At 36.1% G+C, this 24,414-nt stretch overlaps 1 protein-coding gene across 1 annotated transcript in view; it reads left to right on the top strand.

The window, feature by feature from the left end:
* MYO3A (myosin IIIA) overlaps positions 1 to 24,414 on the top strand; it is a 211,290-nt gene that overhangs the window by 126,543 nt on the left and 60,333 nt on the right. Inside the window, exons 19-24 of the mRNA XM_024575935.3 lie at positions 603 to 813; positions 4,645 to 4,792; positions 14,975 to 15,128; positions 16,863 to 16,951; positions 17,284 to 17,413; positions 23,646 to 23,725. Coding sequence (XP_024431703.2) covers positions 603 to 813; positions 4,645 to 4,792; positions 14,975 to 15,128; positions 16,863 to 16,951; positions 17,284 to 17,413; positions 23,646 to 23,725 — 812 coding nt within the window. The remainder of the gene's footprint in view (positions 1 to 602; positions 814 to 4,644; positions 4,793 to 14,974; positions 15,129 to 16,862; positions 16,952 to 17,283; positions 17,414 to 23,645; positions 23,726 to 24,414) is intronic.

A 24,414-nucleotide genomic window follows, 5' to 3' on the forward strand; every position in this document is an offset into this window, starting at 1 on the left:
ATTAATTTTAAAACTCCAGTGATAATGAATGATTTTTCAGGCATCAAGTTTTAACAAAATTTAGTAATGGAAATATGTAACTGAAAGGTAGTGTAGTAGAAGGTGTGTGAATGTCAGGGGAGGTGTATGTTCTTTGGGTTGTATAATGCAGGAGGTACATGAAATACATTTGTTTGGGTATATCCCTGAAGTCTGGATAAACTTTCAACTAATTGCTACATTTTGAAAATTTTTTATAGAATAGTGGTATCCAAATTATACCATCTATTCATTGTTTTTAAATTATTTAACATAATTCAGTAAAATTACATTTGGTATCTTCTTTTCAATAAACAACTACTCATATGCAAACATTTCACTCTATTGTCCAGTTTAGTTTGGGCTGTGCTGTATGTTATAGTGGCCTACATGTGACCAGCCGGGATAAATAGAGGAAACTGATCAAGAAAAAGCAAGGGCTACTATTGAACTTATTTTTACATTATAAAATCTTTGCATATTTATTTCATGTTATTTGAAGACAATAAGACATACTTTCTTTCTCTGGGAAGTCTCTTCATTGCCATAATTTCTTCTAACAACACATCTGTTTATTTTTTCAGCTGCTTCTTTGCTTTGCATTCAGGCAGATGAGCTACAGGAAGCTCTCACCTCCCACTGTGTGGTCATGAGAGGAGAAACCATTATACGACCCAACACCGTAGAAAAAGCCACTGATGTCAGAGATGCTGTGGCTAAAACTTTATATGGCCGTCTCTTCAGCTGGATAGTCAATCGCATTAACAGCTTGTTGAAGCATGACACATCACCAAGGTAAAAAATTTTATGGAAACATTTTTTCCCAAATGTCAGGTGCTGTGAATCTATTTTGTAATTTTTAATTTATATTGGATTCCTTTTGAAGATGTTTCTAACTGGTAACACTTAATTTATCAAAGTTTTTCAGTAGATCTGCTTTATTTCCTAGTTGCACCACTTCATTGTACCAGTAACATGAATAAACACAATAGAAAGCGAATTTTAAATGTGACATCTTACTATCAAATTATGGCTTTTAAGTGGACAGTGTACTGTGAAGTGTGTACCATTTTGTACTTGTATAAAATGTCAATTCAGAGGTTCTTTGTTTTTGTTTTCAGTTTTGAATTAAATCTTGAGGGCAAAGAAAACTTCTTTTTTGTATTTTAACTCTCACTGTAATCTTGGAAAGGTAGGTATTATGACAGCCAATGAAATTCGGTTCAGAAATGCTCTAAATTACTAGCTGATGGTAGATCCAGGATGTAAACAATGCCCTGTGGTCATTGGCTGCTCCCTGCCTAGTGCCTCATCTGAGAAGTAGAGGTAATCGTAGCCACCATTCACTGTGTACTGTCCGTGGGCCAGGGGTTGTGCACAGATAGAAGGATGTATGTCCTTTCACTTACACTAAAGTTCTGTTTTACCATAATTTATACAATCTCTAGAAATTTGGAAGTGAAAAAAGTAGATGCCTGTCTTAAGATCACCTCATTCACACTTGCTTATTAAACATTAAGAGACCATTTTATGTACATTTCAAGCATGCAATTTATTGTTGTATTTCCACTAAAATACACATCACACCATAATATGATCCGGTGAAAATTATCCTCCAAATTGCTTCTTTACCTTCCTGTTAAACCGTACCTTTTATGATTGGATCTGCTAATCACAACCCAATTTAGCCATTATGAGTTAATGGCCAAATAGTTTGTATGTTCATGTGCTGCCATCTATATGGTGCCAGGCTCTCAGGTAAAAATGGAAAACCTAAAGAATTTTTCATTATTTGTATATTCCACAGACTGTAAGCTAGATTTTCAGAGATTTGACCTCATTTTGTTAGTTATGATCTGCATGTTTGGCAGTGAATAGTAGCCAGAAGGGTATGACTTCTAAGCAGGTGATCTGTTGAAAATCCCCCTGTAGCCTATCTGCCACATGGTTGCTTTCCTTCTCATACATTAATGAAAACTATCCAAACCTTAGATTTTTAAAATTTTAATAAAAAATTTATAACACTAAAACAAAACCATTGAAATGGTTCAGTTCAATCTGTCAAGGTTTTTGGAGAGCATGTGTTTTATGCCAGGCTTTGCCACCAACTTCTTGTGTGACCTTGAACATGTTACTGTATTTCTCTGCATCTCTTCCTGCTCACCTATTAAGTAAGGCTGTTGAACGACAAGGCAGTGGTCTTAATTGTTGGTGGGGTTCTTGGAGCCTTTTAAAAACCTCTTGAAAATTGTTTCCTTCACTCCAAAATCAAAACTGGGTATACTTAATACATCCACCAAAGTACTGCACAGAGCTGTGACTCCAGACCCCCTTACAGCCAGCCATTCACAAATCTCAGTTTAAGAATCTCTGAAATTAAAAAAAAAAAACCTGAAAAACACAAAACAGAAACAGATTTATAGATACAGGGAACAAACTGATGGTTGCCAGATGTGAGGGGGCTTGGGAAAGGGAGAAAAGGTAAAGGGGAACAAGAAGAACAAACACCCAGTTAAAAAATAAATAAGCCACAGGGGATATAAATAATATCACAGTAACTTTGTATGGGGACAGATGATGACCAGACATCGCGGTGATCACATTGTAAGGTTTATAAATGTCACATCACTATGTTGTACACCTGAAATCAATAATATATTATGTGGCAACTATACTTTAATTTAAAAAGCAAGAAACCCTGAACTAAACTGCTTCTTTACTTCCATGCTAAACTGTATGCTATCTGACTGGATCTAACATATTAATGTTAATATACATGTTAGACATTTAGCTCAGTGAAATCCTGCAGAACAGAGATGACAAAAGAATAATCATTTACACTAAAACCAGCATAAATTTTAACTAGACATTTGCATCCCATAATCACATAAAATTACACTCACTCTTCCAAATAAGAACTTTCAGAAATATTTGATAGCTTTCCTTTTGTCAGTCTTTTCACGTATTCAGAATGTTCTGTAACCCTGCCTTCTAAATTCAGTCAGTTTCTCCCAATATAGGGAACATCTTCCCGTTCACAGCATGCGGTTGCTGGCTGTCACTTCCAACTCACTGCCTCACACAGCGCTGAGAGAAACCTGGACTACTTAATGATGAGCATAAAGAGAAGTGTTTGTGCTTTCCTTTTTAAATTCACATGAAAATTATTTGAGACTATATATATTTCTTGGGGGAGGAGCAGACTTTTGACCAAGTATCTACTAACCTTTGGTGAGCAGAAGTAGCCATTACAGAGGAGCAGGAAAAAAATGCATTAGTAATTTGTAATTACAAAATAGTATTTAATTGTATTTTAAAACATTTCATCGTAAAATAAACCCACATACATTTGTTACCCATCTGGGGCCTGGCACTGAGTGGGTCCTCTTAGTTTTGACTTTGTGTTGGAAAGATTTCACAGCACCAGTGCAGGTGACTCTGAGGGTACTTTTACGAAAGCTGGGACAGTGAAACAACGAAGGGCTCAGCATATTAGCAACAGAAGAGCCTAGGATGGGCTGCTTTCGCTCACTGGGAAGTCAGAGAAAATGGGGCTTTAGGGACAGGTTCAGGGGATCAGCCTGGGACGAGCTGCCAGCTGCCCATTGCCTTAGACTTCAGGAGACTCGTGCCTGTAGGCAAAGAAGTGCGGGAGGAGAGGTAAGGGAATGAATGACTCAGGCTGCTTGCTCCCCTGAGGGAGACACAATCTGTGGGTCCTTTGTCTTGAGGCTTTTATCTCTTTCTTGCAGGCGGGAACCTTAGGGGAGGCCTCAGGGGAGGAGGGTTTCAGCAGAATATTCATCAGTTTTCCAGGTGTGTCCTTTTAGGGCAGTCGGTGGTCAGTGCCAGGGCAAGGGATCATTAGTCATTGCAGCTGGTCCTGGCATTGTTGTCGCCCACCTGGTTTCGCAGCTTTTCTGGGCCTGGAGCTGAAATACAACTGAGGCTCAGATGTTACCCCCAGGGGGGGTGACCTTTCTGATATCTGGCCGAAAATTGCTCGGTCAGTTTGTTCAGCTATCTTGTCTCCGTTTTCCTGTTCCACTTACCAAGGAATTTTCCTAGCTTCCTACCATCCTGTCTCATATTTACAACTTTCTTTGGGTTATCATTTGTTCTGTATTTTAAAAATTATAAATGAATAACCCCACAACACATACCAATTCTTTAAAATAATTGAAATATTTTTAGCAAGATGTTTTCATTGTTGCTCTTTCACAGAATTTGTTGGGGGGGCGGGGTAGGGGTTGGTATGGTTTCTATTGAACGTATTTTTGCTGTGTTCTGAGAGCTAGCCCGGCTTTCCCCGTGAACCATGACTCACTCAGGTCTGCAATCTTGTGCTCATAAACCCACAGGAAAAAAGTTTCTTTTGCTTAAGGATATAAGATAGTGTAGGAGTGGCTTCTGCAGTACAAGGAAAATATTGACCATTTTCATGTTAAAATCGATGCTACCTAATTTGTCTTTTAAGTTCTCTGGAGAGAAAAATTTTCACTTTAAGTGTATGTGCTGGTAGTAGTTTTTAGCTAAATCACAAAACGCACTCTGAGATAACTTGCCTCACATTACCTCTTAAGAAAGTAAATAAGAACTCAAAATAATCTCTCTCTAATTTTCCAGTGGGAATAGTGACGAACTGAGCATCGGCATTCTGGATATATTTGGCTTTGAAAATTTCAAAAAAAATTCCTTTGAGCAGCTTTGCATTAACATTGCAAATGAACAAATTCAGTATTATTTCAATCAACATGTGTTTGCGTGGGAACAGGTAAGTTGATGTACTACAAAGATGCATGCATGTATGTTATGTGCATTGAAGCAGAACCTGAATCACAGATTTAAAGCCTTAAACATTTAATAAAGACAAAGAAGATTCCCCCCCTTCCATACCCATTGTAAAAACAAACACAAGCCAAAAATCTAGTATGAACTTAGTGTGTCTTGAATGTCTTGCATTGAAAATCAATGCACCTTTCTCCAAAACTTAGCAAGCCTGCACCCTTGCACAAGGAAGTTTCCTTTGAAAATTTAAGTAGATGTGTGATCCAACTGTTTCTCTTTCTGTAGACTGCATTGCTGAAATGCTGTTTGAAATTTAAATATCCATCTAAAATGCATTAAACTTCAGAATTCCAGTAACTAAGCAACAGAACACAAGATAATGGGTTTGATGCAAATTCCATGAAACGGTACTGCCATCAGGGTATGATGTGTAATTTATGAGTCAGCTTCAAAAATGTTCTTCCTTGGAGAAAAAAAAACAGATTTGCTTGAATTGCATTCGGCAAAAATGTAGTATGAAGACTATTTTAAATATTTTATCAATCCTAAAAGTTATATTCATTATGTCATTTGTCCCTTTTAAATAATATTAATTGTCTTGTGTTTATAGATTACAACTGAAGTTTTTGTTTAAATGTGAAATACATTAGAGATACATGGACATTTTTTGATTCAGAATATTTAGGTTTATTGAGATTTAACTTTGAAATTGCATTTTGAAAACAGCAGTCACAAAAGAAGTGTTTAGATCTTGACATTTCTTAATGTCAGAAAAAATGGACATAAGTTTAAGATTTTAATCTGTATTTGCCCAGCTCTCATCTCCAGGCCCTCTCTTGTCCCTTCACAGCCAAGCTCTTTGAAAGCATATTCAATATTCAAGGTATTGTATTGCTTTCTTCCCCACCTGGTACACTGAGCCTACAGCATCTGGTTCTGACCTCTCCCACTCCATTGGAATGGCCCTTCCTGATCTAATCAGTCATTAGTATAGAAACATTTTACTCACCATATCATTCGTCTTCCTGTAATTTTCAGCCCTGTTGACAGATTCCTATTTCTGGGAAGCCCCTCCTTTGTTTGACATTCTCAACACCACCTTTCTGTTTCTCTTCTTCTTGGATGGTTTCTTCCTTTACTCCTTCTGCACTATCCCATGAACCAATGGTCCTCAACCCTGGCTGCATATTAGATTCACTTGAGGATCTTTGTAAAATTCCAGTGCCCAGACCCTCTCCCAGATCAATTAAATCAGATCCCTTGGGATGAGACCCAGGCACAGTATTTTTAAGGTTACCAGAGTGCATATATCCAGTGTGCAACCAACATTGAGAATTACTGACCTAAATGCTAGCTCCCCCAGAGTTCTGTCCTTGACCCTATCACATAACAGTTGCTCAATAAATATTTATTTAATTAACTTCATCTTGCTTTAATGCCTCACAGTGTTCACAGAATTCATTCTAACCAGAGACTGAAACAAATGAAAAAAATTTTGGTTTGGACATTTTGGTGGGGAATCTATTAGAATTACCTGCTTTATGGGGCAAGGTTTCTCTCTGTGTATTTCCCATCTGATTATTAACAGCTTGTATTGGTAGACCTCTGTTATTCTTCTCTTTGGGGGGGGTGAGATTAGAACCCAGTTTATTGGAATTAGCCTTTAAACCAATGTACAGATCTTTCCATTATTACTTGCCTTTTACTTTTTATGTAATGTTACAATTTACAATTTATGTTGATTGACAGTCTTGAATTCTATCCATGTTCTATGCTCCTCATTTTTTTGTCTTTGGGCTTGCTACAAATGAAACTATTATATAAGACCCTGTAAAATATATATCCTTGAGAGGTTTTCAAGACAAAACAACTCAAAATTGTCCTCAACAAATTAAAATTTTAACTAGGATACAAAACACTCTGAGGAATTAAGGCCATTCCCAATTCTTTCCAGTGACTTCTTAGGGTAAATACCCAAGAACCCCTGCTTCATGATCTTAAGGAGCAGGTATTGGCAGCTGAGCGTGTGATGAATATGTGATCTGGTGGATACAGGAGCAGTCAGTGACTCTGTTGACTTTAACATGTGGGTGTACATGTCATTGTTGTCGTTGTTTTCTTTCACTATCACTTCCTGGAAAGGCAAAATATGTAACTGAGAAATACTAACTGTAGTTGTATGTATTGGCTGTCACAGAGAAAGAGAGCACACTCACACTAATTTCTATAAATGACAAAGAGCTGGTAAGCCAAGTCATTATTTAAAGTCATGGTTGCACTTGTTTTGGTAGAATATATTCACAGGTTTGACCTAACTCAGAGCTCCTCTGTGTAAGAAAGCCATTGTTGCTCATCAGTAAGACGTACTGTTCTCAATTTCATGCACGTACAGAGGATCTGGCCAGTCTGAGCAAAACGCAGCCTATGTCAGGCAGCTTCTTCACAGATGAGACAACTCTGGTCCTGCTTAAAACAACAAATACTATCTTTATTGGCAGTCCTACAACATTGGGACATAAAGGCAGATTTGCTGAAAGCATTTCCTTCATTTATCCTAAGTTCAGTTACATGTAAATTACACTGGGACACTCCAGCAAATTTGGTTACAAAGGTATTTTGCATATCATTTCCTTTTACTTACCTTTAAAACAATAATCAATAGACTACAGGAAAACATGTTCACTGAAAAAGTTTATGACAGTGACCTAATCCACAGCTTGCTGGGTGGATAGTTTCATGGTTCTTGGAATGGTCGCCTCCAACTAACCATTCGAATTACTTTTGAACGTGTGCTTAAGTCCAGGAACCCCACTTTTAACTTGCTGGCAGCTGTGCCTCCTTTCTCCTCATAACCTTCTTTTCTGTGGGTATAAATTGTGTGTCTTGGAATCTCAACACCCAACCACGAACATCGAGACTTCTATCCTTTTTTTCTTATTATTATCTAGATATTTACAATATCTAAGGCAGCTGGTCTATGGTAGCATTGTATTTCTAACATGTATACTATATAGCTCCTGAAAATTTCCTGGAGTTCAATATTTCATAATATCTGAAGCTCCCATACTTTCCTGGCACCAGAAGAACCATTTTATATATATTGACTTTAATAAAGTTTAAAGGGATGATTGTACCTGAAAACAATAGTTTGAACATTAGATGATAATCCAGGTCCCCACCCCTGCAAATAGACAATGGGGAGTATAATGGTAACCTTTTAAAATCCCAGACTCAAACTCTTCTAAATGAGTTGCAACTGGAAGGTACATGATTTTTCTCTCAATTTTATTCATTTCACAGAATGTTCATATTTCCTTTTACATTTGTGTAGAGTTATTTTGATGCACACTATTTACTTCCATATTTTTCAAAAAGTTTTCATTAGCAGGTCAAAGGGCATCAAACAAGTTATCCCATTTCCAATTTGAGTGGCATCTTTCTGAAGTGCCCTCACAAGAATCTCCACAATAATTATGTAACCAAGATTGGCTAGGGTGGTGGGGGTAGGGGCATTTATTTTCAGGTTTTCAAGAGAGCTCAGAGTAAACAAGTGTGATAGAAATCTTGAAATTCACTTCAAGGTAGAGTCTTGTTAGTGCTGTAGTGATGGGTTTTGTCCTTTGTTTTAAATTTTGCACTATGGTATAATCATTATAGGACAAACATATCAAAACAATGAACCTTGTTCCCTACAAGTTTATGTTTCAAATCAAGGACAATGCACATCAACCATTAATTACTCACCCATGGGCATGATTAGAATTGGAACAAATACTTTTGTTCTTCAGGGCCATTATGATACTACAAAACATTGTTCTGGAATCCCGAAGATTCACTCTACTTCCTTACATGCCTGTTTATACCTAGGATAAGCTTTCTCATCCATTAGTGTTGCTCCTTTTTCTGCGTATTAACTGAACTAAAGCTCATTTTTAAAGTGAGCTATTAACATTTGTTTCTGTATGAGGATAGGCTGTTATGTATATCACTTATATATGTACCCGTGGGTTTAGAATTAAGAGTCAGAAGTCATTCTATAGACAGGAAACTATTTACAGCACAGAATGAAGCAATAACTGCAATTATGGCTCTGGCTTTTCTGGCTGAAAATGATGTGTAGCACTTTCGTCTCCAGCTGTTCACATCCTAAAGATTAAAGCATTTAAGATTTTTGAATGTGGGCTCTAAAACATAATTTGTGATAATTACAAAGAATAAAAGTTTATTCGATTATATAATATCTACATTTTCAACTTTTTTAAGTTCAACATCATGAAATAAAAATCAGTCATTGAATAAAAAAATGTGTGGATGATTCAAAATGAACCTCTTATAAATGTGTTTAAATTGTTTTGCTTTCAAAATGTGAATTTTTATTTTATATCCAACTTTCTTCCTTATTAAACAAGTCATATGTGTGCTATGGTGGTGAAGGCCATTTTATAGGGATTTTCTTTAAGCTTTAAAATAGCCATACATTTCAGAAACCCTTGATACAACACAAACTCCTTTTTAAATGCTCAGCCAAGACTTGGGTTACTGTTTGAGATCACATACAGATGTTCCTTAAGCTTCTCACCTACTAGGAGAGTATGGGACCCGACATCCAAATGGTAAAGTACATGTGGAGAGGCCCCACAGCAGCTCCTGGCTGTGCATGTGTCATCCTCTCCCTGGGCTCTTGCACGCCGCCCCTTGGGTTCCTCGTCTACGTCACCCCTGGCTCAACACTGCGCTGCTTAGTCTGGTTCTCTTCCACTGATGAAGCTGGGTCAGCACCTCTAATGTGATGTGGGGATTTGTGGTACTTTTTGATAATTTGATAACATTTTAAATACCCTGTTAATTATGACAAAAGATTCTTTTCAATGAGATATGTAACTAGGCGCATGGATCCATATGATTGCTGTAAGTTTCTGTATGTGAGGTTAATGCATGCTGTTGATAAACTGAAGTAAAAAAAGTTGGCAAAGATTTAAGCTTGACTGTAAAGGAGAAATAGTATAAGGAGAAAGAGATATACAGAAACTTACATTTCTGAATTCCCAACTGAAATACCTCCTTATCTTAAGTCAATATACTTTAAGTCAATAGAATAAAAATTTGTAAAATTCTTTATGACTTTTAAAGAGCTTTCAAAAATAGGTGTCATACACAAAAAGACTTTTCTTCCTAACACGCCTTGTGTAACTCTTTTTCTGAAAAAGAGAATGCTCTGGAAAGCACCACTTAAAATTCCTTCTTCTAAAGTTCATGTTATATATGTGTGTGTGTGTGTATATGAGATATATATAATATATGTGTATTATAGACATATACATATATATATATAATATACACATATATGATATGTATATATGAAATAAAACGTGTATATTTTATTAGGAATTCCCTGGACTACTTTCTCATTAGGTTACTTGTCAGATTCTGAATTAATGACCTATGTCACCTCGAGTTCATCATACACAACATTCCCTGTGGCTCGCCATTAACATGAACATAAAAATCAGCAGAATCATTGATACCAGTTTTGAATGGAAAATACAGGAAGAAATAGATTTCAAATTATACATTTTATTTTATGTCAAAAGTTTAAATTTCAAACACATGTATTATACTTTGTTTTCTTCATTTTTAGTTTTTTTAAATAGTTACTTCAGTAAAATGTTATTACTAAAAATAATATATAGAGAAAAAGAGAATGAAAGCAAATGTGATAAAATGTTAGCAACTGGGGAATTTGGTAAGGAGCACATGAGAGTTTTTTGTACCATTCTTGCTATTTTTCTTTATTTTGAACTTATTTCAAAATAAAAAGTGGCAAAAGTTTCTTTTTTCATTATAGTAAACATACTGAATTTACCTTGAGTACTGATAGTACTCTAAATCCTAGATTTTTAGCCTTTAAAATGTTTCTCTCAGAATGAGGATATCTGTCAGTGAGTAGCTTCTCCATGTTTTCTGTCCACTCTGGGAAATGTTTTTGTAGATGTGCACACATATGAACAGAGGTGAGTAGGAATTTTTTTTGCTAAAAGACAGAATTCAAGGAATGGATGTGTTTATGTGGCTCTTTCCCCTTGCAAATGTTTTGTCAACAGACGTTTATTTATTCATTAAATTTCATAACATTTTGAGGCTATTTTGGCATTTAGAAATGTTAGAAACAGAAGAAACATAAATGGATTGTCTGTATTTCATAGATTAAAATGACTCTCTGTGACTTGCCCAAGGTTGCAGGCTGGTGAAACAAAGCCAGAACCAGAATCCAGGTTTTCTGAAACCCATCCCGGGTTCTTCCCATGAACAAACAAACAAGTAAAGTTGAGAAGAACCAGAGTCTGACAAAGTAATCGCTCATGCAGAAGAAAAGGTTGCTCCATGTATTTGAAAGAAAGGAAGGAAAAAGAGAGGAAGGGAGGGAGAGAAAGAGAGAAGGAGAGAAAGAGACAATCTTCTTGTGTGAAAAGCCAAGGAGAATCAACATAAGGCAGGAAAGAGGGAAACTGGAGAGAAGAGTAGCACTGAGGCAGGTGCAGTGGTAACAGACCGTGGCAACTGGAAGGAGCAGAGACCCCCTAACAGGAAGGATATAGTTCTAAAAGTTGGAGCAAATGAAAGAGAGAATATACCAAGAGCAAAGAGATTCTAGGATGTGTCCACCAGGTTGGGAGAGAACACCATCTTTGCTGTGCCTTAACAGACAGAGACTCTACCTTTTTCATCTTTATTTCTACCCTCACCTGTCTACCCATGAACATACATATTGTAGGTGCTCCTAAAATATTTGAAGAATTTTAGTATGTGGCATCTTTTACAATCTATACAGAGAAAGTGCCACACACCTAGGTGGATTTCAAATACCATCTCTTGATATAAATCCCATTCATTCTTTCTTCCATGATTTTAAGTGGGTAGAAGCATTAAAATAATGGACCATTTTCACAAAGATGATGCCAAAAACGAAGAAGGAAATCCCTGCTCCTCCTCAAGCCTAAGCCAAAGCAAAGGCTTTGATGGCAAAGAAAGTGGTGCTGAAAGGCATCCATGGCCACAAAGAAGAAGAAGGAAGAGGAAGAGGAGGAGGAGAAGGAGAAGAAGGAGAAGGAGAAGAAGAAGAAGAAGAAGAAGAAGAAGAAGAAAAAAAAGAAGAAGAAAGAAATTAATTGACATCACCCACCTTCCAATGGCCCAGGACACTGAGGCTTGGAAGGTAGCCTGACTACCCTCTAAAGAATGCCTGCAGGAGAAACAAGCTTGACTGCTATGCCATCACCCAGTTCCCTCTGACTCCCAAGTCAGCCACGAAGAAGATAGAAGACACCAGTACAATTGTGTTCATTGTGGATGCCGAGGCCAACAAGCACCACATCAGACAGGCTTTGGAGAGGCTCCATGACATTGACGTGGCCCAGGTCAACACCCTGATAAGACCTGATGGAGGGAAGAAGGCATATTTTCAACTGGCTCTCGCCTATGATGCTTTGGATGTTGCCAATAAAATTGGGATCATCTAAACTGATTCCAGCTTGCTAATTTTAAATATAAAAAATGTTCACTGTAAAAATAAGTGGACTAAACTTTAAGAGCATTACACACAATTGGTGGAGCAATAGAGAGTGACCAGTTTAGGAAGCAGGGTTGCTGAATTAGTTTGGGAAATGAGAGAAGGTCTCTCTGAGGACATGAGACCTGAATGATGAGAATCAAGCCTTTATTGTGTTATTAATCCGTGCTGAGTAATCTACACTTAATTTTTCTCCTGCCCGGCTTGCAGCCTTTGTCAGCCTGTGGTAAACGCCCTTCCACGCAACTCTTCGAGGACTCAATTCAGAAATCTCAAATCTCTCCTGAAACCACAGGCTGACCCTAAATATTTACATTTATTGTCTAAGCCGTATAGCTATGGAAGTGCACCTTCCATGGGCTTTCTTGCTAGTGTGTCCTCTCACAACCCACACTCAAAATTCAATGAAAAACAAGGGGCAATTTGACTGAGATGAGGTTTCCTTGCCTCCTTGATATATACTGTAAATGATAATTCATCTAACCTTTTTCAAAAGAGAATTCATGCAATCTGAACAGAGTAGGGATTACACATGCGAAACAGCTCAGCTTCACTGTAGTTAATAACTCCCTTCATCTGCTTTAAATGTGGTTTTAATGTACAGGACAAAGCAGAGGACTTCCTGAACAGGTAGATGAGCTCCATTTCTCTACATATGCTTAAAAACAACTGAGCATTTTGAGATCTTAGCTGCTATAAAAATATATAATATGTTTTTTCAGTCATGACCGTTTTACTGAAAGTGCTCTATAAATCTGAGTAATAGCATTTTTCTCCATTGGTGTGCCCAGAGTTCGTAATACTAACAAGTATCTGAAAGGGGACCCCCATTGTTTCCAAGTTCCTCATCTCTTCCTGTAAGGCCTGCCACAAAAGCATGCTGTGGATTTTGACACAGACAAATAGAGATGAAAAATGCACTGATTCAGACCTTAACCTTGTGTGTTTTCTATATAAAACATGCAAAGCTGCCTTTGAACTTTGCAGTTGCCATTTAAGCTATTATATGCTGTCAGCATAATGTGTCTAATAGTAAAGTAATTCTAGGTCTGCATACTGCTCCAAGGCTACCTTCCAATGAGAAAGCTGTGAAACTTCAAAACATTGTTTCCATTTTTTAAGAACTGGATAAACTACATATCTTTCAGGTGATCTGCCTTTTAGACCAGCTGGTCCTGCCTCATTTTTATGTATTAGACTTTGTTTTATTTAAAAATATACATGTATATTTTTTCTGGTGACACTCTTGAAATGAGATTTTGATTTCATAAGGTTCTGAAAGTAGTAATTAAGACTTTTGCTTATCACATGCCCCACCTGCCATTGACTAAATTCCTCCATGAAGTTGCCAGATACAAGGTCTCTCTCCCTGAACTGTTGCAGTGCGTGGTGCAAAACATTGATCTGTTACATCTTACCTTGCATTTTGAATATGTATTTACTAAACTTACCAGTCAAGATACTTGTATCTTTTAAACTCACTGCAGACAAGGAGTTTGATTTAACATCTTTTCATCTATCACCCAACACAGTCCTTCTTATATGGTATTAAAAAACAAAAAATACATAAAATTAAAATTAAATATATAAAGGAAAATAGCTAGTAATTTTAATTTGTGAGTGCAGCAGGACATTCTTCCTGAGTCAGTGGTTATCTGATACACTTCCCAGTGAGAGTTGCTTTCCCACCTGAGAACTGGTGAGTGCCCTACCTGTGAGCATTGCTGCAAGTCATCGTGCAGATGTCGTGTGTGTCCTCCCTTCTACACTGGACTATGAAGTAGGGACAGAGCAAGAAGGCGAAGTTATAGAAACACATTTGCATAATTCTTCGTGTCTCTTTTGCAAAATAGATCATCAGCCCTATCTTGTTCTAGAACCATGATTGTACAGTAACTTGTTCATTGTTTTTTATTTTATGCATCTTCCAATATACTCAACAGCAAATTATTATTAATATACCAGATATTTTTACTTTGTTAGATGAAGATTGTGAGCTCCACTAAGTAGCTGAGAAAATGGAAGCCTAGGGAGTGTGAAAATTCCAAAGGATTATACAGCTAGTGAAGTGGCAGACCCCAGATACAAACCTGTTTGTTCTTGGTTCTAAATCCATTGGCTGTTCCTGTAACCCACAGCTGTCTACTCTACTAACCATGTACATGTTATTATGACTGAAACACTATGTAAATGTTTGTGAGAGATTCATATCTGGAACCAGATGAAAGGCTTGAATTGGGGGAAGTGTAGCCCTAAAATGTACTTAATTGATACTCTATAAATTCTGGAACATAATTTTGTCACTTCTCATCAACAACATATTCCCTTGTATTTTGAAATCTTAACTGTCTGTAATAGTAGTATAGCAACTAGAAACTTTTCATTACTATCCAGAGTAGAATCAGTGACTTTAATGAACTAGCATTTCTGGGGAGAGAAAAATACAATGGCACCCACAGTTTAAGGGTAAGGTCAGAGGGAGTGACTTATTATACTGTGTAAATAGGGTTTTAGGTTATTACTATAAAGCTACATATTATCCACAAAGTTTAAGTGAATTGGTAACATGAATTTTTCTGTATGTCCCATTTCCTATTGTAGAATGAATATGTAAATGAGGATATTGATGCCAGAGTTATTGAATATGAAGACAACCGGCCCCTCCTAGATATGTTTCTGCAGAAGCCAATGGGTTTGCTATCCCTACTCGATGAAGAAAGTAGATTTCCCAAGGCCACTGACCAGACTCTTATAGGTGAGTATTAAATCCACTATGTCTACATCATTTTTTTGATACAGTCATCTAATTCTGAATGGTTAAAAAATAGATTTTTAATTGTTTGGAAGAAAATTGCTATCATAAAGCCTGCATATCAGACTTTAAAGAAAAGGCTTTGGATCTAATACCTGGACTAGTGAACGTTTATAATAGGGTAAAATATTTCTTGACAAATTAAACAATTTAGACATTGAACTTCTTACTTTATGACAGACCCCCAACCATAGGGTCTATGTCAGAAATGACCTTAGAAATTAGAGGACAAGGCAAAAGGAAGTTGTAGAATTTGAGAAGAGCTAATGAGAAGGAAATAAATTTATCTGTGATGTTCTAGTCATTTATCTACTAGAGGCAAATACCCTCAAATACCTTAGTAATCTCTAAGTTACAGTACATTAATAAATGTTTATGGTAATAATCCTGAGTCATCAAAAATATTAAACATTGATTTTTTTTCTATTTAGAAGGTAGATGTGTGTATACTATATTTAAAAGATTATCATCTAAAATGCTTAAAATAAATGTCCCATGCCTTAAATTTTTTAAAAAACTTTAGATTTAATCAGCTCTCTGGAAAAAATATTTTTTAAATGTAGAATACTATATCCCCTGATGTGAGGAGATATTAATTATGTATAGTCAATAGTTGCCAAAAAATCGGATTTACACTTTCTTTCATTTACGTTTGGTGATATATCAATCTGTTTCTTACCAGTAAGTCAGTGGTGTTGCTTCCTTCCTACTCACTGATTGGTTTATTCTCTCCTCTAATCACACAATACTGATGGAAAATAAAAACCTCAAAATTGTGGGAAAATCATTTCATAACAGACACTTGATTTGATTTTTATGTTAAAATGTTCCTTCTGGAACATGGAGTGACAAGTTCTCTGAGGGTGGCAAAACTGTTATAGAAAAGTAACTGATTTTATGACCCTATTGTGTTTCCCAAGTGATCAGCAATAACATAAACTAGAAAGGAGAGCCAAAACACCCAGCTTCCAGGTGCATGGCGTTGCTCCCAACTGCACTTCACAAAGCTCTTTGATCCATCAGTCTCCAGCAGTTCCCTTCCCCTGTACCAATGGCTCTCCAAGTGTGGTCCCAGACAAGGAATGTTAGTGTTTCCTGGCACTTTGCTAGAATTGTGGCTTCTTGGGTCCCATTCCAGATATACTGAGTCAGAAATTCTGGAGGTAGGACTTGCCAATCTGTGGGTTTGGGGGTTTTTTTCATGATTTTTTATTTATTTATTTTTTAGAGAGGAGAAGGGAGAGGGAAATAGAGGGAGAGAAACATCAATGTGTTGTTGCTTCTTGTGCATCCCCTACTGGAGACCTGGCCCACAACCCAGGCATGTGCCCTGCCTGAGAATCGAACCTGCAACCCTTTGATTTGCAGGCCAGCACTCAACCACTGAGTCACAACTGCCAGGGAACAATCTGTGTTTTTAATAGGCCTTCCAGGAGACTCTGATACTTGCTAAGGTTAGAGAACTACTGCTCTGAATTATAACGGAATGGTAGAATTCATGATACTGAGTTTTGCCTTACCATTTTTACTTATATTCCATATCTGCCTATATTAACTTTGTAAAATTTTCTTGTACTGTACATTGTCCATTTTCTTGAGAAAGAGATCGTTGTGTCAATCTGTATTTTTTGAGGATCTCCTGCATAATTGAGTTTGGTGTTCAATTTTTTTCTATAGAAAAATTTGAAGATAACCTGAAATCACAGTATTTCTGGAGGCCCAAAAGAATGGAACTTAGTTTTGGAATTCACCATTTTGCAGGAAAGGTAAGAACTTTGAGGAATTATGAATAAGGTTCTCATTAGTCTGTTGTTGAATGATAAGTGTAGGTGTGAAATGATGGCCCAAAATATGTAGAGATGGTTATAGGGAGATAGCCACCTGTTTTGTCCCTCGTCTACCCCCAGCTCTGCTCTCCAGCTTCCTGCAGTCTGCCCTGTCCTTCTGCAGCCTTTCCCATTCCAGGGTGGCCACTTCTTGCATCTGTATAAATCTTCGTATACCTGTTACTCAGCAGAGTAAGCTCTCAAAAATATCTATTGATGATGAAGTGATAGTGACACCGATTGTGATGATGATAACATACTTTTATCGACAGGTCCTCTATAATGCAAGTGGGTTCTTAGCTAAAAATAGAGACACTCTTCCAACTGATATTGTGCTACTTTTGAGGTCATCAGAAAACAGTGTAATCCGACAACTAGTCAACCACCCTCTGACAAAAACAGGTAAGCTATGAAAGTTTCCTTTAAAGGAACAGGTTTTTCAGGCCTGATCAAATAGTTTCTGATTGTGATTTTCGTAAGTATAATCCTCAATTTTCTTGTTGGTTTGTTTTCAGCTCATTAAATAGGCAGATATTAATGTCCTCTGCCCAGATCATCTGAAGAAAATAATAAAATATAAAGAAGGCAGGTTTTCATGAAAGAAAGTGAAGCACTCCCCAGAAAATAGGTGGTGTCCTCGCTACTCACTGGAAGAATAGTCTCCCCTCCAGAGGGTTCAGAATTGCCTGCTGTTTCAGAGTGGCCGGCATTCGGTTTAGTCAGCTCTGCCTTATTTATTAAAAACTCACATGGTCTTGTTCCATTCAACTATACACATTCTTGGATTTGCTTTTAAGTAGAAGAAAAAAATGTGCTTTGGGGTTGTTTTTCTTTATTGGAGTTTAAAATTGTTCTCGGTATTTTTTATAGTTTTATTGAAGTATAGCTGACATAAACAACACATATTTAGACAGTAAAATGTGATGAGTTTTGACAGACATATACACCTGTAAAACATCACCACAATCAATAATGAACCTATTCATCTCCCCCAAATGATGTTTCTTCATGACCCTTTGTAATCCTTCCCGCTACTCCTCCCCACCTCTGACCAACTGTTCTAGCATTTGTAGAAAAGATGTTCATTCCCTCAGTGAATTTCTTTTGCAGTTGACTCTACAAGAACAGGTCTATGTTTAGGCTCTCTACTGTGTGTTACTGATAATTGCCTCTTTCTGCTAGTACCATACTTCTTGATTGTAGTAACTTTATAAAAAATCTTGAAATCTGAAGTATGTTACCCAATTTTGTTCTTTTTCAGAGGTGTTTAGGCAATTACAATTCCTTTGCTTTTCCACATAACTTTTAGAGTGAGTTTGTCAATGTCTACCAAAAATCCCAATAAGACTTTGATTCCAATACACTGAAGCTATTAGATTTATTTTAGAAGAAATGATATCATCACAATATTGAGTCTTTCAATCAGGAAGCACAATATAGCTCTCCATTTAAGTCTTCCTTAATTTCTGTCAGCAATACTTTACAGTTTTCATTGTATAAGTCTTGCACATCTTTTGTCAAATTATCTGCTAGTACATCAGATTTTAAACAATTATAAATGGTCATTTTAATACAAGTTCAGAGTGTTGCTAGTACACAGAAATTTAATTAATTTTTGTTTTTTAATCTTTTGTCCTGCAATGTTGCTTAACTCATTTATTAGAATAGGTTTTATTTGTTTGTTTGTTTATTTATTTATTTATTTGTAATTTCTGTACAATGTTCTACATAGATGGTCATGTCATTTATAAACAAAGAGGTTTCTCTGTTTTTCCTTCTGTTTGCTTTTTATTTCTTCCTCTTGCCTGGTTGTATTGGCTAGAATCACCCATGCAATATTGAGTAAAAGTGGCAAAAAAGAACATTCTTGCTTTATTCCTGATCTTTGGGGAAAAGCATTCAGTTGGATTTGGGATTCAGTTTTTCCCCATTAAATGTGATGTTCTTTACCAGGAAGAATAAGTTAGTTTCTAGTCCTAGTTTGCTGAGTTTTTATCAGACATGCATGTTTGAACTTTGTCAAATTCTTTTTCTGCATCTGATATATTTTATTTGTTTACTTTTTAATCTGTAAATATGATCAGTTACATTGATTGCTTTTTGACTGTTATACCAACTTTTTATTCCTCGGAAAAACTAGACATGGTCATGATGCATAGGATGGTTAATGTAGTACCTGATTCAATTTGCTAACATTTTGTTAAGAATTTTTGTATATATATTCATGGATATTGGACTGTAGCGTTCTTTTCTTCTAATTATTTTTTCTGATTTTGGAATCAGAGTAATACTGACCTTATAGAGTGTATTGGGATATATTGCTTCCTCTTCAATTTTCAGGAAAAGTAAAATCAATATTATTATCTTTCTAAATTGCCTTGTAGGATTCACCTGTGAAGCCATCTGGGCCTGAAGGGCTTTTCGTGAGGTTTTTAATGACAAATTCAATTTCTTTAATAAATATGAGGCTATTTAAGTTATCTAATTTTTTGAATAAGCTTTAGTAGGTTGCACCTTTTAGGAAATTTGTCTATGTCATCTTTATAGTCAAATTTATTGATAGAAATTTGATTATGTTATTTCTTTATTATATTAGTATCTAAATCTTAAAATTATATCAGCTCTCTCATTCCTGATATTGATAGTTTCTGCCATCTCTAATTTTATTCTTGATAGATTGTCTAGAGACATCAATTTTACTGATATTCTCAAAGAACCAGCTTATAGTTTCATTGATATTCTCTATTGATTTTGCTTTCTATTTGTAGTTTTTTTTCACTTTTATCTTTATTGCCTTCTTTCTTCTGTTTACCTTGGGTATTTTGGTTTTTTCCCCTAATTTCTAAGGTGAAAACTTAGGTCAGTGATTTAAGAAAATGTTTCTTCTTTTCTAATATAGATATAGGCACTAATATGGGTAATTTGCAAGTCTTATATTTAATTTCTAAATATGTTGGCATTTTTAGATATCTTTTTGTTATGCACTTCTAATTTAATTCAGTAATGATCAGAAAGCATACTTTGTATGATTTAATCCATTTAATTTTATTGAAACATTTCTATAGCTCAGTATATTTTCTACCGTGTTTTAGTTTCATTTGCACTTGAAAATAAGGTGTATTCTGCTGTTGTTAAGTGGAGTACTCCATAAATGTCAATTAGGTTACTTGTTTGATAATATTGGTCAAATCTTCTGTATTCTCACTGGTTTTCTCCTGGCTGTATCAGTTACTGAGAGATGGATTTTGAAATATCTGACTACAATTGTCAATTTATTGATTTTTCCTTTCATTGCAATCATTTTTGCTTCATGCAATCATTTTTGCTTCATGTATTTTTAAGGTCTACTAGTGGGTGCATAAAAATTTAGGATTATTTTATCTTCTTAATAAATAGACCCTTTTATTTTATTAAGTGACCCTTTACCTCTGGTAATATCCTTTTTCTGAAATCTACTTTGTCTAATAATGATATGGAGACTCCAGCCTTCTTATGATTAGTGGTTGAATGGCGTTTTTTATACATTTAATTTCAATTTATTTTTGTGTTTATATTTAAAGTGGTTTTTCTGTAGATAACATAGAGTTGGACCTTGCTTTTTTTTAATCCAGTCTGAAAATCTCTGTCTTTTAATGGTGGTGATCAAAACATTTACATTTAATGTGATTACTGACATGTTTGGGCTGGCTCCACCATCTTGCTATTTGTTTTATATTGGTCACACCTGTTCTTTACCCCAGGCTGTATCTGGGTTTCCTTCTCTGCATTTCAGCTTAAAAACTCTTCAGACAGAGAAATCTGGGGGACTCACAGGACTCACTTCATTTATTTCCCCTCTGTCAGGGATCACTGTCCTGTACTGCTTTATTCACAGTGAACAAAAACGTTTCCTCCTAGAAAAATATTGTATGATTCCACCCAAATGAGATAGTTGAACTCTTAGAGACAAAGCAGAACTATGGTTGTCTGGGGTTCAGGATGAGAGATTGGGAAGTTGGTACTGAACATGTGCAGACTTTCAGTTTTAGGGCATGAAAAGAGCTGTGGAGATGGATGGCAGTGATGGTTGCACACCGGTGTGAATGTATTTAATACCACTGAACTCTACACTTTAAAATGGTTACATGCCTGTCCTGGCCAGGTGGCTCAGTTGGTTGGAGTGTTGGCCCATACACCAAAAGATTGAGAGTTCGAACCCCAGTCAGGACACATAGCTAGCTTGCAGATTCATATGGGAGGCAACCGATTGATGCTTCTCTCTCACATATTTCTCCTTCTCCCTTCCTCTCTCTTTAAAATCAATAAACGTATCCTCAGGTGAGGATTTAAAAAATAGAAAAGAAAAAAAAAGTTCCGTGTATCTTGCTTTTTTTTTTACTTGTTTCAGTTAATCTAGTCTATCTTTTTGCTTCTAAAACCAGAAGCAAAAATCTTCAGTTTTGAGTTTCACAATTATTATCTCTTTCTGTATCTACCTACAGCATCTATGCATCTAATTTCATGTTTTTCACCCTTATAAAATGTGCAGCCAGATTCTTAATACTACATTATGCTTCCTGACTATCAGCAGCACAGCTAGTTCTGTAGCTGAAGAGAAGTACTTCATAGTCAAAAGTTATACCAGGAACTCAGAACCTCAAAGCTATCAAAAACATATGGGCTTTATATTCACTTAGATGTGCAAACATATAATAATAACAAAAATGATAAATAAATTTGTTTAAAAATTGCATTGTGCTAGGTACTATGCCAAGTACCTTCATTTACTCCTAATAACACTCTGAGGAAGGACTACTTCTACAGATGAGACATTGAGGTGTAAAAATGTGAAGCAGATTTTCCATTGTCACCCCACAGAAGTAGGCTTGAAAATTCAGGTTCCTCAATCATATATTTAAGCTGTCTCCGAGATTCTAAAATAGGACATGGCCTTTTGCATGTATGACTTCAAATAGGAAAGAGTTCAGCCATTATTAAGGGAAAATGCAGCACAGTTCCTTGCAGCTCATATCTCTAGTTGGGTTTGTCATAGGTTTGTTCATCAGGTCAACTGTACAGCAAACTGGATATATTTTCTAAAATTAAGATTTATGCTAATTTTAGTTCCTATAGAAATGCACAGATGAATTTTTAAAAGACTTTCACTTTTTGTTAAATGATTTGATGACTAGTATATACATTTTGTTAACATGAAATTATTAATCCTTTACAAAATATCCTCTTGTTTTTTAGTTTTCAGATAAACTTAAAATTTTAGCTTTTATTTAGGTAATACTAAGTATCTATTAAGTAGTCTGTCCTAATTAATGTGCTACTAGCAATTTGTATATTCATCGTGCTTCTAAGAAATCTCCAAGCCTGTGGTAATTTTTTCTAAAACTCCCTGGTAATCCTAATAATAATAATAATAATAATAATAATAACAACAACAACAACAACAACAACAACAACAATAATAGAAATTCCTGAAGTTCCTGTCTCGAGATCATCTGTCCCGATCTCTCTCCACCTTGCTGTATTCAGTAAGTTTCACATTTGAAGAGCGAGCAATGCGGTGTCCAGTTTGAGCCCAGCATGAAAGCCGCTGCCAACACTCATCTCAGCAGGGAAGTGGGTGGTGGGAGTGAGCAGAGCAGAGCGCTGCAGGCCACACCCCAGGCAGAGTTCCTTCCTCACCATCATCTCAGAGCCACCTTTTCGACCACAAAGCACATGAAGGATCTGCCAGAAACATCTAGCTTCCGCTTATCACCTAAGAGCATGAGAGCGAGGGGAAATTTTCTCTCTAAAGCAATACCCAATTCCGGAGATTTTTGAACATTACTATCAGGATGATAAGCTCTTGGATTGTGGGAGGTTGTCCTGCTGTGCTTGGCGAGGTATGGGAGAAAGTGAAAGTGAACTAGCATTTCCAGGTGCCTACCATGTGACAGACATGCTATCACATTTCAGCAAAGTTCTGTCAGGTAGGCATCATCTACCTCTGTGAGGTAGATCCAAACTACAACCACAGACTTAAATAAATGTCCCATTGATAACACAATTTAAGTACCACAGCTGGTAGTCAAACCCAGGTCTTCCTGGCTTCCAAGGTCATTATTTTTTCCCAACACCATCATATTTTCATGACCTTTGGATGTAAACATTTATGTAGCCCTCATACCAAGCACAAGTTTCTGAATATTAGGTTGAAATTGTCCAGTGTTCTCAGCCACACTTGATTCATTATAACCACTTCATAGGAATTAATGATCAACATGATTTTTTAGGCCATTTATATAGTTTGTCTTTGTGTTAAAGAAAATCTCAGATGCCATTTAACATACACACAAAAGAAACAAATCACTTACTTTGTCACAATCACCCTATATCTTACAGCAATTAAAAGGAAACCCAAAATTTACCTCTATCTTTCCATTCTCCAAGCTGAAATTTTTCCTGAATTAAAATTTTCTTATAATCTTTATATAATATTATTTTATATTTAAGTTTCTTAATAAATAGTTAACTAACAACTTAAGTCGGGATATTTGGGAATCTACAATGCTTATTTTAATATTTAAGTAATTGGGGGGAAATCTTCTAGCCATTAGGATTCTAAAAGATATGCTGTTTTTAATCTAAATTCCAATAGGTAATCTGCCACATTCAAAAACTAAAAATATAATAAACTATCAAATGAGAACTTCAGAAAAATCAGTCAACCTGACAAAGGTAAGAAAATGCATTTTTAAGAATTGTTTACAATGGCAATATTTGTGTGCTTCTAAAAGTAAAGTCTTTTCCTTCATTTTTCTCTTTGATCTTATTTGTTGCTTAAACAGATATTTATGCTATGTTTGTATTACTGCTAGACACTAATATAATTATGCATTTCTGATATATTCTTAACTCTTCATTTATAGGTAGTTTTAACATTACACTAAAACAAACTAAAAATGTATTAGCCAACATCAGAGATATCCACATTCTATGCATGACCAGCCCAAGTTCCAAAGAGAATTTGAACAGTTACCTTAAAAAATTATTTTAGTACTTCTGGTCAAGATGGTGGCATAGGTAAATACAGCTCACCTCCTCACACAACCACATCAAAATTACAACTATACTATAGAACAACCATCACTCATACCTGTCACAAATCAAGTTGAATGGAAGTCTGACAACTACAGAATTAAAGAAACCACATCCATTCAGACTGGTAGGAGGGGCAGAGACGTGGAACAGGCTGGTCCCACATCCGTATGTAGTAGGTAAAAATTTGGGAAGGATATCTCAGGAGTGAGGAGTCCCAGCCCCACACCAGGACCCCCAGCCTACGGTTCCAGTGCCAGGAAGATAAGTCCCCATAACTCTGGCTGAAAAAAACAGTGGGGATTGAGTCTGTGGAAGAAACTTCTGGA

The sequence above is a fragment of the Desmodus rotundus genome, chromosome 4, assembly GCF_022682495.2.
Source record: "Desmodus rotundus isolate HL8 chromosome 4, HLdesRot8A.1, whole genome shotgun sequence".
In the NCBI taxonomy this organism is placed as follows: domain Eukaryota; kingdom Metazoa; phylum Chordata; class Mammalia; order Chiroptera; family Phyllostomidae; genus Desmodus; species Desmodus rotundus.